The sequence below is a fragment of the Salvelinus fontinalis genome, chromosome 13 (assembly GCF_029448725.1).
Source record: "Salvelinus fontinalis isolate EN_2023a chromosome 13, ASM2944872v1, whole genome shotgun sequence".
Classification (NCBI taxonomy): Eukaryota; Metazoa; Chordata; class Actinopteri; order Salmoniformes; family Salmonidae; genus Salvelinus; species Salvelinus fontinalis.
In genome coordinates this window covers 32763702-32779189 of record NC_074677.1, presented here as the reverse complement: position 1 = coordinate 32779189, position 15488 = coordinate 32763702, and the positions used below count along the sequence as shown (strand labels likewise).

The window sequence follows — 15488 nt, the reverse complement described above, 5'->3', positions numbered from 1 at the left end:
TGCTCAGAACATAAGAACATATGAAAGCTGGTGGTTCCTTTTAACATGAGACTTCAATATTCCAAGGTAAGAGGTTAAGTTGTAGTTAATATAGTATTTATAGGATTATTTATCTCTATACCATTTGTATTCCAAATACCTTTGACTATTGGATGTTCTTATAGGCACCTTAGTATTGCCAGTTTAACAGTATAGCTTCCGTCCCTCTCCTTGCTCCTACCTGGGCTCGAACGAGGAACACATCGACAACAGCCACCCATGCAGAGCAAGGGGAACAACTACTCCAAGTCTCAGAGCGAGTGACGTTTGAAACGCTATTAGCGCGCACCCCGCTAACTAGCTAGCCATTTCACATCAGTTACACCAGCCTAATCTCGGGAGTTGATGGGCTTGAAGTCATAAACAGCGCAATGCGAAGCACAGTGAAGAGCTGCTGGCAAAACGCATGAAAGTGCTGTTTGAATGAATGCTTACGAGCCTGCTGCTGCCTACCATCGCTCAGTCAGACTGCTCTATCAAATATCAAATCATAGACTTAATTATAACATGGTAACACACAGAAATACGAGCCTTTGGTCATTAATATGGTCGAATCCGCATATATTATCGCATATACCCTGACTCTGCGTGCAATGAACACAAGAGAAGTGACACAATTTCACCTGGTTAATATTGCCTGCTAACCTTGATTTCTTTTAGCTAAATATGCAGGTTTAAAAATACAGTGGGGCAAAAAAGTATTTAGTCAGCCACCAATTGTGCAAGTTCTCCCACTTAAAAAGATGAGAGAGGCCTGTACTTTTCATCATAGGTACACTTCAACTATGACAGACAAAATGAGGGAAAGAAATCCAGAAAATCACATTGTAGGATTTTTAATGAATTTATTTGCAAATTATGATGGAAAATAATTATTTAGTCACCTACAAACAAGCATTTCTGGCTCTCACAGACCGGTAACTTCTTCTTTAAGAGGCTCCTCTGTCCTCCACTCGTTACCTGTATTAATCCCCGAGCTAACAAGGTAAAAATCGGTCGTTCTGCCCCTGAACAAAGCAGTTAACCCACCCTTCCTAGGCCGTCATTGAAAATAAGAACGTGTTTTTAACTGACTTCCCATGTTAAATAAAGGTGTAAAAAAAAAAAATTGGGGAAAAAAAGAAGGCCAAATCGTTGTCCAAAAATACCGATTTCCGATTGTTATGAAAACTTGAAATCGGCCCTAATTAATTGGCCATTCCGATTAATCGGTCGACCTCTAATACAGTTCAAGTCGGTAGTTTACATACACCTTAGCCAAATACATTTAAACTAAGTTTTCCACAATTCCTGACATTTAATCCTCGTAAAAAATTCCCTATCTTAGGTCAGTTAGGATCACAACTTAATTTTAAGAATGTCAAATGTCAGAATAATAGAGTGATTTATTTCTTTTATCACATTCCCAGTGGGTCATACGTTTACATACACTCAATTAGTATTTGGTAGCATTGCCTTAAACAATTTAAACTTGGGTCAAACGTTCCGGGTAGCCTTCCACAAGCTTTCCACAATAAATTGGGTGAATTTTGGCCCATTCCTCCTGACAGAGCTGGTGTAACTGAGTATGGTTTGTAGGCCTCCTTGCTCGCACATGCTTTTTCAGTTCTGCCCACAAATTTTCTATGGGATTGAGGTCAGGGCTTTGTGATGGCCACTCCAAAACCTTGACTTTGTTGTCCTTAAGCCATTTTGCCACAACTTTGGAAGTATGCTTGGGGTCATTGTCCATTTGGAAGACCCATTTGTGACCAAGCTTTAACTTCCTGACTGATGTCTTGAGATGTTGCTTCAATATATCCACATCATTTTTGATGCCATCTATTTTGTGAAGTTCACCAGTCCCTCCTGCAGCAAAGCACCCCCACAACATGATGCTGCCACCCCGTGCTTCATGGTTGGGATGGTGTTCTTCGGCTTGCAAGCCTCCCCCCTTTTCCTCCAAACATAACGATGGTCATTATGGCCATACAGTTCTATTTTTGTTTCATCAGACCAGAGGACATTTCTCTAAAAAGTACGATCTTTGTCCCCATGTGCAGTTGTAAACCGAGGTCTGGCTTTTTTTATGGCGGTTTTGGAGCAGTGGCTTCTTCCTTGCTGAGCGGCCTTTCAGGTTATGTCGATATAGGACTCGTTTTACTGTGGATATAGATGCTTTTGTACCTGTTTCCTCCAGCATCTTCACAAGGTCCTTTGCTGCTGTTCTAGAATTGATTTGCACTTTTCGCACCAAAGTATGTTCATCTCTAGGAGACAGAATGCGTCTCCTTCCTGAGCGGTATAACGGTTGCGTGATTCCATGGTGTTTATACTTGCGTACTATTGTTTGTACATATGAACGTGGTACCTTCAGGCATCTGGAAATTGCTCCCAAGATTGAACCAGACTTTTTCTGAGGTCTTGGCTGATTTCTTTAGATTTTCCCATGATGTCAAGCAAAGAGGCACTGAGTTTGAAGGTAGGCCTTGAAATACATCCACGGGTACACCTCCAATTGACTCAAATGATGTCAATTAGCCTATCAGAAGCTTCTAAAGCCATGACATAATTTTCTGGAATTTTCCAAGCTGTTTAAAGGCACAGTCAACTTAGTGTATTATAAGTGAAATAATCTGTCTGTAAACAATTGTTGGAAAAATGACTTGTGTCATGCACAAAGTAGATGTCCTAACCGACTTGCCAAAGCTATAGTTTGTTAACAAGAAATTTGTGTAGTGGTTGAAAAGCAAGTTTTAATGACTCCAACCTAAGTGTATGTAAACGTCCGACTTCAGCTTTAGGTAAGAGCTACCGAATGTCATTTTTTGTGACTTTGGCCATTTTCAAGCAAATGTGAAATAGAGACATTGTGCAAATGAACAATGTTTTGACGCATGCTTGTCTGAAGGAAGCACAGTACTGGCTCTGGAGCAGCATGTGTACGTTGTGTCTGTGTGGAGTCGCTAGGGCAAAGGACTTGACTGCTCTGCTCTGAGAAGATGCGGAAGGAGTAAAAGCTCAAGGAACTCAAGATAGTGGCAGCTGTACAAATAACTCATCCAAAGGGCTTTGACTTCTCAAACACGGCAGAAAGCTAACACAATATGATATCCCGTTACCTTATTAATTCAGCCACTTACTTAGATTAACTGTCAAGGTAAACTTAGGGGTCGCATTAATGCAGCATTCTGGGATTTACACGAAGGAAAAAATATTAAACGCATAACAAATATCTTGCTGCGTTTTGTAAACACAGATGTAAATAGCTTCTTATTGTAATTTCTTCTTGGCATCAGATACATTTTGTGCTTCAGTTGCACTTCTCCACTCAGATGAGATCGGATCCTTCCGTGCATTATGGTGAAACATGAGGTGATGGAGGCGGATGAATGGTACGACAATGATCTCGTCACAGTATCTCTGTGCATTCAAATTGCTATCGATAAAATGCAATTGTGTTCGTTGTCCGTAGCTTATGCCTGCCCATACCATAACCCCACCGCCACCATTCACATCAGCAAACTGCTCGCCCACAAGACCCCATACACATGGTCTGCGGTTGTGAGGTTGGTTGGACGTACTGCCAAATTCAACGTTGAAGGCACCTTATGGTAGAGAAATGAACACTAAATTCTCTGGCAACAGTTCTGGTGGACATTCCTGCATTCAGCATGCCAATTGCATGCTCCCTCAAAACTTGAAACATCTGTGGCATTGTGTTGTGTGACAAAACTGCACATTTTAGAGTTGCCTTTTATTCCTGGGTATTGGGAAAGTTGAGCTTCAGGATAGGGTAATTTAAACTGTCTACAATGTCCTGTACTGAATGAAATATTACCACTACCTTTTTAAAACCATGTCTATCTTTATTTCCAAAGCACAATAATAATTGCTTTTTGTATTTTAATCATAGGCATCTTTTAACACAAGGTTAACACCTACCAAACACTTTGTACTTTTTTTAAACACCTGTTGTTACCTCATATCTCAGCAGTAATGCCTTGTGTGTGTGTGTGTGTGTGTGTGTGTGTGTGTGTGTATATGTATGTTTTTTTTTAGGCAAGTCAGTTAAGAACAAATTCTTATTCTTATTGGCCTAGGAACAGCCTTGTTCAGGGGCAGAACGACATATTTTTACCTTGTCAAGCTCGGGGATTTGATCTTGCAACATTTCGGTTATTAGTCCAATGCTCTAACCACTAGGCTACCTGCCGCCCTAGTTAATAGTTGATACAATGTTTATTCAAGCTTGTTGTAGACAGGCCATGTGTAGCCAATATGATTTATAGGATATTTTTGTCAGGACATTTTCTACCTGCAATGTTTTTATTTGTTGGCTTTATGTTAGCTGTTTTTTAGTAGTTGGCAATGGCAATAGAAGTAACTTTTTAGGTTTGTATAATTTTCATTTAGATTTGGGTAGAATTTTGATTAACCACAACAATGCTTTTGAGATGCGAAGACATTATTATAAATTAAACTAAACTGTTTCACAAAAATGTGTGTGAAAACCATAACTGGCACACAGATCGGTAGAAATGGTAAGATAAATTGGCATTTCGCATGAGAAAGGTTGGCTACTCCTCGTGTAGCCTATTACCGGCAACGTCAGGAGAGTAATGGCAGAATCTGTAAAAGCCAGCAGGAGCGAGAGGAGAATAGTTGGGTCAGGTGAAAAATGTTTTCCTTCTGGTTATCTAGATCTCTAGATCTCTTGACGCATCAAACCTTAAGCTTAAAGCGTCAGACAAGCTCAATCATATAGTTGATTTTATTAAAACACAGGGTGTGTCAATATATGGGAAAATACATGTTCTAAAATTTCTAGCAGTCGATTGGTCGAAAGAACATTGTTGCAAAATCTCTTAATTTATAACAAATGTAAATGGACATTGACAGTCAAGTGTAGAGGTTGCATAATTCAAGCTTTTTTGGGATTGATCACAGGCTAGTATGTGTCTGTCCTCTCAACTCTGCTTATTATTTGGGATAGGGAGATTCTCACAGAGGGTTCTGCACTGTGCTGTTAATCCTCTGCCCCTCCACAGGCCAGAAGAGAAATGGAAAAAGGAAAGAAAAAGATTGAACGACTGCACATGCTGGAGAAAATAACTGCTCTCCTGCAAGGGCATCCCCCTCCTCCCCACCACATCTACACACCCCTCCCCTCTGTTTCTTTTGGCTCTCTCCAACCCTCTTGCTTTGTCCTGGGGACTGTACCAATGAGAGATGGGGGAGGGGGCGAGTGAGGAAAAGAGAAAAGAGGAGAGTGAGAAAGCATGTGGTTGAAAGACGGACAGAGTGGATTAGCGCAGGGCAGGAAAAAGAAAGGAAAGAAAACCGCTTTTTCGTCAGCTACTACTTCTGCCTGACAAATTGAGTGTAAAATATGCTGTGGGGAAGGGCTAGCCAAGTAGTAAGAACAGAGGGAGAGAAGGGAACCTAGAGAATGTCACAGGGGTGAGAGATGGCGAGAGAGAGAACAAAACAGATGGGATGAAAAACACACAGGTCCCGACGTGGAATCTTCCAAACCCAACAAACCACTGCTCTTCAGCTGCTGCTGGTGCTACCACTGCCTTCCTCTTCTCTTTCTGAGTCCCACACAGGGAGGGGTTGCACTCCACACACACGGGACCACAAACAGAAAGAGAGAGTGTATGTGAGCTTGCAAGGAGACAGGGTTGACATCTGTATCCTGGAGAGTGGATTTGTATCGGACGCGAGGGGAACAGAGGCTGGCGGGACGGGGGAACCTGCCACTTTGACACACACACACACACACTGTGAGACATGGATACTCCAGGCTAAAGGGGGAGGACGGCCTCAGTGTGTGTATGTGTTCAGTAGGGGGACTCTCTTTCTGCGTTCAGTCCCCGGCAGGCACCGTGAGGGGAAACAAACAAAAGGCCGTATGGCCAAAGCAGTGGCAACGGGACTCTAATGCTGTGAGTACTGACTTAGAGGACCTCTCTCCCTCTTCCTCTTTATATCTTTCTCTCTCGTCTATCTCGCCTTTCTCTGTGCTGGGAGACAGTCCTTTGAGTTTGTCCTTGTGTGTCAGTGAAAGCTTTTTTAAGGCTAAAATATAGCAGGTGGGTTAGCTTTGAGCTTATTCTTCAGAGACTACAGAGCTAGAAGCAGTAATAGCTGCTCACCCACGTGCATGTACACACATACACATTCTCTCTCTCTGCACTAAGGCCACTGTGGTAGGTCTTCTGTCACTGTGGTGGATTTAGTCTTAATGGACAAGTCAGTATTTCACCGCCAGTCATGCACTGGCTGGGTGTTGGAATTAGTAACTTTTTTTGCGGAGCGGAACAAGTTATTTTTACGTGTGGTTCAGCAGCAGGGATCCCAGCTGAACAATAGACTGGTTGCTGTGTCGCTCCCGGGTCACTGAACTGTTATTGAGCGCCATCGGTAGTGAGGTGTGTGTGTGTGTGTGTGTGTGTGTGTGTGTGTGTGTGTGTGTGTGTGTGTGTGTGTGTGTGTGTGTGTGTGTATTTGTATTTGTATTTGTACATGTAGCCTACCATTTTCCATTTGTGTGTGTGTGTGAGACAAATTGTGTTTGTGTGTGTACTATGTGCATGACAGCATGAGTTTGTACGTACCACCACCCAAAACTCACCCTTTCTCTGTTCAGAAGCAGAAGTCCAAACTCTTAACACCTTCCTGCAGTAATAGGGAAAGTTTTGCTCAACTCAAATGTCCGTCTCTTGGGGATTGCATTTGGTGTTTGTTTTCATTGCCCCTGCCCTGCACTGAGAAAAGCCTTGCTGTTGGTATATAGAACTAGCTGTATCATTGTCCTGAGCCCAGCAGTGCTCTCTAGCTAGTCATGCTGCAGGCGGCAGAATTATTGAACTCTGCTGGCAGAGAACGAAGAACTAGGTCATGTTCTCTACTATTACCATGTATGTTTTTGGGACGAGCCCACAGAAACTGGACGGGGATTACCGTTAGCTGCTTTCCAGCATCTCTCTTACATTAAGTCAACTTTAATGGGACCCAAAAAACTCTTCCATGCGTGTTTCTGTCTCTCTCCCTCCTCCCCGAACATTGTTTGTTCAACACACTTTCTAAGCTCTTAAAGAACAAACAACTTTCTCCTCTGTAGCTCTTTGTCAAGCTTGGAGCTCACTCAAAGTTCTTAGTCTGTAGAACTAATTGAGCAAATGTACTACTTCAGTTTGGAGATTTTAGACCCCCGGGTTGAGAAAAAGAGTTGGAGCGGCAACTAACGAAAGTGAAAACACAGAACACTGATGAAGAAATAGGGAGAGAGGGTTGATATGAGAAGAGTGGAAGCTAACAAAAGTGAAAACACTGAAGGAGAGAGGGAGGAAGTGAAAGAGCGGAGTCGCTGCAAACAGTAGGCTGTGCCAAGCCGTCTGGAGTTACAGTGGTACTTAAACCAAGCCTGCTATTTTGCGTCCCACACGTAGCCTTGACAATTTTTTTGTAAAGACAGTAAACCTGCTGGCTCCATAAATAGAGGTGAAAAGGCCCTCACGACCACCTACTGACGTATCACGTGGAACTGACAAGATGCTATTTCTGTAATTATTTAATTCCAAAACTTTGAGGCTAATGCCAAGGACACTAATGAAGCTCTTCAAAATGTAGACCCTAGATGTGTGTGGTTGTTTTTTGCTATTTTTCAAGGATGACTCTCCATCCTCGCAATATGAAATTGACTGTTTGACAGAGCCATGTAATTTCCCCAATGATTCGAGTCCCTTGTCTGAATGCTGGGTCACATTTGAGTAAGCTTCTGTTGCTAGTGTGTCCAATATGGAGTCCTTTTCCATGAAGTGTCTGTTTTGAAGTGGGCTAACAGTGTGGATAGAGGTGCATATTGAACCTGGCCTCATTTTTCTATCTTGTGACCTGTTTGAAATTATTCACGTCTGTTTGTCAAGCTTAGCCAGCCCACATCATGACCGTCACCACTTTAGCGGTTTGACCTGGTGGCTATTAGCTGTATGCAATCTATACTATCCATATCCACAGCAGTTCAGCTGCAGTAGAGGAGGCCCCTCAACACTGTCAAAGTGGCATACTTGGAATTGTATCACACACATTCAAGGGTAAATTAAACCAAGTGGCAGCCCCAGATTCAAACAAAGCGCACCACTGTTTATCCTATAAATCAACTGCACAAATTTCTGCTTTGAATGGTAAAGGCAGCTTACTACTGATCGGTGTTCTGTTCTGCTGTTGTGTACCGTGTTGGGTTTGGTCCTGCACCAGTCCCACTGCACCTGGATTAGCGTATTAACAACTTCTATGCTAACCTGGTTAGAGCTGAAATGTCTATTGTTTAAAGCGGCTGCTGTATCTACCACTCCATAACAATGGGGGAATCTGAAGGGTCTATGTTTGTATTGCTCATCGTTACACAAAGACCCCACCAAACCCAGTGTGTGTGTTTAACTGTGTAAACATGCAATACCATTATTTTTTCTCGCTCTCTGAGGTCAGTGCTTGGACGCGTTGCCCAGCTCGTTTCATAATGACATGTCAATCACAGGGATGGATTGGGGTGCGGATCGGGTTCTGGTGCCTGGAGGATACGGAGCAGACCTCTTCAGGCACAAAGGACAGTGGGGGCCATTCAGTTTGATTGTGTTCATGTGTGTATCCGTAATCTGCGTGTATGAATGATGGGGGTAAATGTGTATGTCGGCGGTCTGTACACTGTGCATGAAGGAACACACAAACCATACAATTCACTACATAGTCTAGCAATCAATGGTGGTTTGTTAAACATGGTCTCTGCAATAGCAACATTGTGTTAAATCCCCGCTGTTTTACATCTCTATATGCTTGTCCTTCCTAAAGGAATTTACTAGGGATTGATTGGGAGATATATAGGCAAGTAGCTTTCAACTAGGAAGAAAACAATGGCTTGTTTGGTCACTAATTGGCATGGAAGTAATGGAACTATTTTATTGTGCTTGCAGCGTAGCTAAGCAATAGATGTTGTCAGTGTTGTAAGGTATCACATACCAAAGCAATGGCTTGAGAAAGTGAGACCACTGGTTTTTGTTCACTACTCAGCTATACATTTTGTGAAATTGTCATGCAACTCTGTGGAATGTTCCCTGAAATCAGAAAAAAAATCCATGTCCCCCCTGCATTCGACAAAAACGTGTTAGGCCTACAATGTCAATGTATGACACTTGGCCTATAGCATAAAATTATTGCAAATAACTGATGGCAAAGTAGGCCTACTACTGTATGAATCAATACGTTTGTCAGGTCCAGTGCTCAAATAAAACAAAATGTGTTATTTGTCACATGATTCATGAACATGTGTAGACTAACAGTGAAATGCTTACTTACGGGTCATTTTCAAACAATGCAGATTTAAAGATAAAAAATATGATTTTCAATACCGTAAAAAAAATTATGTATGCTGCGCCACTGTAAGTTAAGTATAACTACAAGAAATCTAAGATGTGTCAAATAAATATATCCAGCTCAGAGTTCCAGCTATGCATTTGGTTTGCTAACTTGCTAGCTAAGTGGCTAAATGTCAAGATCAAGCTTCTTGGTTACAGCAGAGACATCCAATCGCCTTCTGGAGCCCTGTTGACTAAATTGTTTTGTGCTTGATATAATTTTTAAAAAAGTATTATATATTTATTTTTACATAGTCCCTTGTGTGTACTTCCAGTAATACTGTATACCCCAGTATGTTACAGAAATGGTACTAAAATCTGCATAACGCCTAACCCTAATCGCTATATACAGGGAGTACCAGTACTGAGTCGATATGCAGGGGTAGGGCGTAGTTGAGGTAGCTATGTCCAGTGCATTCGGAAAGTATTCAGACCACTTCCCTTTCTCCACATTTTGTTTGGTTACAGCCTTATTCTAAAATTTATAAAATTATTTTTTCCCCTCATCAATCTACACACACTACCCCACAATGACAAAGCAAAGACAGGTTTTTAGACATTTTTGCAAATGTGTTAAAAATTTAAAAAAACATACCTTATTTACATAAGTATTCAGACCCTTTGCTATGAGACTCGAAATTGAGCTCAGGTGCATTCTGTTTCGATTGATCATCCATGAGATTTTTCTACGACTTGATTGGAGTCCACCTGTGATAAATTCATTTGATTGGACATTATTTGGAAGGGCACACACCTGTCTATATAAGGTCCCACAGTTGACAGGTCATGTAAGAGTAAAAACCAAGCCATGAGGTCTAAGGAATTGTCCGCAGAGCTCCGAGACAGGATTGTGTCAAGGCACAGATCTGGGGCAGGGTACCCAAAAATGTCTTCAGCATTGAAGGTCCCCAAGAACACGGTAGCCTCCATAATTCTTAAAGGAAGTAGTTTGGAACCACCAAGACTCTTCCTAGAGCTGGCCGCCCGGCCAAACTGAGCAATCAGGGAGAAGGGCCTTGGTCAGGGAGGTGACCAAGAACCCGATGGTCACTCTGACAGAGCTCTAGCGTTCCTCTGTGGAGATGGGAGAACCTTCCAGAAGGACAACCATCTCTGCAGCACTCCACCAATCAGGCCTTTATGGTAGTGTGGCCAGACGGAAGCCACTCCTCAGTAAAAGGCACATGACAGCCAGCTTGGAGTTTTCCAAAAGGCACTTATAGGACTCTCAGGACATGAGAATCAAGATTCTCCTGTCTGATGGCTTCGGGACAAGTCTCTGCATGTCCTTGAGTGGCTCAGCCAGACCCTGGACTTGAACCTGATTTGAAAATCTCTGGAGAGACCTGAATATAGCTGTGCAGCGACGCTCCGCATCCAACCTGACAGAGCTTGAGAGGATCTGCCGAGAAGAATGGGAGAAACTCCCCCAAATACATGGTGTGCCAAGCTTGTAGCGTCATACTCCGAGAATACTCCAGGCTGTAAAGGGTCTGAATATTTATGTAAATTTGATGTTTCTGTTTTGTTTGTTTTTTTATAAATTTGCAAACATTTCTAAAAACCTGTTTTTGCTTTCATTATGTGTGTAGATGGATGAGGGGAAAAAACAATTTAATACATTTTAGAATAAGAATGTAACATAACAAAATGTGGAAAAAGTCAAGGGGTCTGAATACTTGCGTATGTGGCGCCAGTATGCATGTGTGCACATGTTATGTGTGTGTGTGGCTGTATGTAGTGGCTGTGTAAGTGTGTGGGTAGAGTCCAGTGTGTATGCATAGATTCAGTGCAAGGGCATTAGTGCAAAAAAGGGTCAATGCAGGTAGTCCGCGGAGTTATTTAATTAGCTATTTAGCAGTCTTATGGCTTGGGGATAAAAGCTTTTCAGGATCCTGTTGGTTCCAGACTTGAGGCACTGGTACTGCTTGCTGTGCGATAGCAGAGAAAAGAGCCTATGGCGTGGGTGGTTGAAGTCTTTGACAATTTTTGGGGCTTTCTGCTGAGACCGTCTGGTATAGAGGTCCTGGATGGCAAGGAACTCGGCCCCGGTGATGTATTAAGCCGTACTCACCAACCGCTGTAGCATCTTGCGGTCGAATGCCTTGCAGTTGCTGTACCAAGCGGTGACGCAGACAATCAAGATGCTCTCAAGAACTTTTGAGGGCCAAATATTTTCAGCCTCCTGACGGGGAAGAGCTAATGTCATGCCCTCTTCACAATTGTATGGGTGTGTGTGTGGACCATGTTACATTCCTTAGTGATATGGACACAGAGAAACTTGAAGCTCTCGACCCGCTACACTACAGCCCCATCGATGTGGATGGGGGCGTGCTCGCCACTCCGTTTCCTGTAGTCCATGATCAACTGCTTAGTCTTGCTTACGATGAGGGAGAGGTTGTTGTCCTGGCACCACACTGCCACGTCTCTGATCTACTCCCTATGGGCTGCATCATCGTCATCGGTGATCAGTTCCACCACCGTCGTGTCATCGGCAAAGTTGATGCTGTTGGAGTTGTGCGCAGCCATGCAGTTGTGGGTGAACAGAAGGGGACTAAGCACACACCCCTGTGGGTCCCCGTGTTGATGGTAAGTGTGGCGGATGTGTTTTTGCATACCCTCACCGCCTGGGGGCAGCCCGTCAGGTAGTCAAGTTGCAGAGGGAAGTGTTCAGTCCAAAGGTCCGGAGATTGGTGATTAGCTTGGAGGGGACTGTTGTGTTTAATGCTGAACTGTAGTCAATTAACAGCATTCTTACATACAGTTCAAGTCGGAAGTTTACATACATTTAAACTCAGTTTTTCACAATTCCTGATATTTAATCCTAGTAAAAATGCCCTGTTTTAGGTCAGTTAGGATCACCACTTTATTTTAATAATGTAAAATGTCAGAATAATAGTAGACAGTGATTTATTTCAGTGGGTCATAAGTTTACATACACTCACATAGTATTTGGTAGCATTGCCTTTAAATTGTTTAACTTGGGTCAAACGTTTCGGCTAGCCTTCCACAAGCTTCCCACAACAAGTTGGGTGAATTTTGGCCCATTCCTCCAGACAAAGCTGGTGTAACTGAGTCAGGTTTGTAGGCCTCCTTGCTCGCACATGCTTTTTCAGTTCTGCCCACAAATTTTCTACAGGATTGAGGTCAGGGCTTTGTGATGGCCCTCCAATACCTTGACTTTGTTGTCCTTAAGCCATTTTGCCACAATTTTGGAAGTATGCTTGGGGTTATTGTCCATTTGGAAGACCCATTTGCGACCAAGCTTAAACTTCCTTACTGATGTCTTGAGATGTTGCTTGAGATGTTGCTTCAATATATCCACATAATTTTCCTCCCTCATGATGCCATATATAAGTGCACCAGCCCCTCCTGTGGTGAAGCACCCCCACAACATGATGCTGCCACCCCCGTGCTTCACGGTTGGGATGGTGTTCTTCGGATTGCAAGCCTCCCCCTTTTTCCTCCAAACATAACAATGGTCATTATGGCCACACAGTTCTATTTTTTGTTTCATCAGACCAGAGGACATTTCTCCAAAAAGTACGATCTTTGTCCCCATGTGCAGTTGCAAACTGTAGTCTGGCTCTTTTATGGCGGTTTTGGAGCAGTGGCTTCTTCCTTGCTTAGCGGCCTTTCAGGTTATGTCGATATAGGACTCGTTTTACTGTGGATATAGATACTTTTGTACCCGTTTCCTCCAGCATCTTCACAAGGTCCTTTGCTGCTGTTCTGGGATTGTTTTGCACTTTTCGCATCAAAGTACGTTCATCTCTAGGAGACAGAGCGCGTCTCCTTCCTTAGCGGTATGATGGCTGCGTGGTCCCATGGTGTTTATACTTGCGTGCTATTGTTTGTACAGATGAACGTGGTACTTTCAGGCATTTGGAAATTGCTCCCAAGGATGAACCGGACTTGTGGAGGTCTACATTTTTTTCTGAGGTCTTGGCTGATTTCTTTTGATTTTCCCATGATGTCAAGCAAAGAGGCACGGAGGACCTTGAAAGACTTTGAAATACATCCACAGGTACACCTCTAATAGGCTAATTGACATCATTTGAGTCAATCAGAAGCTTCTAAAGCCATCATTTTCTGTAATTTCCCAAGCTGTTTAAAGGCACAGTCAACTTAGTGTATGTAAACTTCTGACCCACTGGAATTGTGATACAGTGAATTATAAGTTAAATAATCTGTCTGTAAACAGTTGTTGGAAAAATGACTTGTGTCATGCACAAAGTAGATGTCCTACACAACTTGCCAAAACTATAGTTTGTTAACAAGAAATTTGTGGAGTGGTTGAAATCGAGTTTTACACAACCTAAGTGTATGTAAACTTCCGACTTCAACAATAGGTTTTCCTTTTGTCCAGGTGGGTAAGGGCAGTGTGGAGTACAATCGAGATTGATTCATCTGCTGGGGCGCTATGCGAATTGGAGTGCGTCCATGGTGTCTGGAATGACGTTATTGATGTGAGCATGACCATATTTTCGAAGCATTTCATGGCTGTAGATGTGAGTGCTACTGGGCGATAGTAATTTAGGCAGGTTACCTTGACGTTCTTGGGATACGGGGACAATGGTGTTCTGCATGAAACAAGTTGGTATTACCAGTGTTTTCCATTAGCGCTGGCTAATCAGCCGGTTATGGGCTCATTTTCAGCTGGCTACATTTTCCACTTCATATTAAATAGTCTACTTTTCATTTAAGTTTAAATTTGATAGTCCGTCAAGCCCTCTCCCTCTAGAATGAACTATATGCATCTTCTAGGGATCTATTGACAGTCACAATGTGAGAGATGTGAGAGATGACAGGGAAATGCAGCAGAGAAGAAGAGGCCAAGTGAGAGGTTTCACTCTGTCCAAAATTAACCCAGTGCTTTTTTATGGGCTTATTTTGGACCTAAGCTTGTCGCCTGCTTTCTGCCTTTAAGACGACTCCCATTGTTAGGGCGGAGACGAGCATCTCATCATTACATACAGATCTCTGGTTGCAGTAGAATTTCTTTACACGGAGGGAATTTGCACATCCCATGTAATGTCAGTGGTAATGATGAGTCGAAATCCACAACCTAATTTTTGTTTTCTGACACTTTTATTTTCCGTGTTTCACAAGGCTATTTGCTGCATGTGGATAACTTAACAGCAAGTGTTGACTAGTTTATAAATGGTGTTAAACTGACCTAATGAAGTTCACATCCTACATCCCTTTGCCATTAATAAATTATATGCTATGGTATCGCATCGGGACAAGTAAACCAAAGGATTTCCTAGGTTTCCTTTCCTAAGATGTCGGGGCTTGCCAAACAGTGACACTAAAGTGAGTGACTCTCGTCAGTCAGTGTAGCCTATTGAATCTGTGAGAGAGCCTTTCATTTGGCTTCCTAGTTTGCATTGCCTACTGGTATGTCACGGCTTTTTTTGCGGTTATCTGCAAATAAATTATGAGAATATTCGGTGAAGATGGTGGAGCATCACTGCAGTAACAATAGGTAGCGGAGAGCCTCATTCTGGTCATTCTCATTCTGTTCACCCACGACTGCGTGGCCGTGCACGCCTCCAACTCAATCATCAAGTTTGCGGACGACACTACAGTGGTAGGCTTGAGTACCAACAACAACGAGACGGCCTACAGGGAGGAGGTGAGGGCCCTCGGAGTGTGGTGTCAGGAAAATAACCTCACACTCAACGTCAACAAAACAAAGGACATGATTGTGGAATTCAGGAAACAGCAGAGGGAGCACCCCCCTATCCACATCGATGGGACATTAGTGGAGAGGGTAGTAAGTTTTAAGTTCCTCGGCATAAACATCACGGACAAACTGAATTGGTTCACCCACACAGACAGCGTTGTGAAGAAGGCGCAGCAGCGCCTCTTCAACCTTAAGAGGCTGAAGAAATTCAGCTTGTCACCAAAAGCACACAAACATCTACAGATGCACAATCGAGAGCATTCTGTCGGGCTGTGTCACCGCCTGGTACGGCAACTGCTTCGCCCACAACCGTAAGGCTCTCCAAAGGGTAGTGAGGTCTGCTCAACGCATCACTGGGGGAA

The 15488-nt window shown here is 43.0% G+C and overlaps 1 protein-coding gene across 3 annotated transcripts in view; it reads left to right on the top strand.

Moving 5' to 3' along the window:
- LOC129868442 (rho GTPase-activating protein 32-like) overlaps positions 1 to 15488 on the top strand; it is an 89951-nt gene that overhangs the window by 11411 nt on the left and 63052 nt on the right. The window contains exon 1 of one of the 3 annotated variants that reach the window (XM_055942422.1): positions 5271 to 5969. The exons of the other annotated variants lie outside the window; for them this stretch is intronic. Within the exon in view, the coding sequence (XP_055798397.1) occupies positions 5859 to 5969 (111 nt within the window). The 5' untranslated portion in view covers positions 5271 to 5858. Of the gene's footprint in view, positions 1 to 5270; positions 5970 to 15488 lie in introns of those variants that run through there. 3 annotated transcript variants of the gene reach the window in all.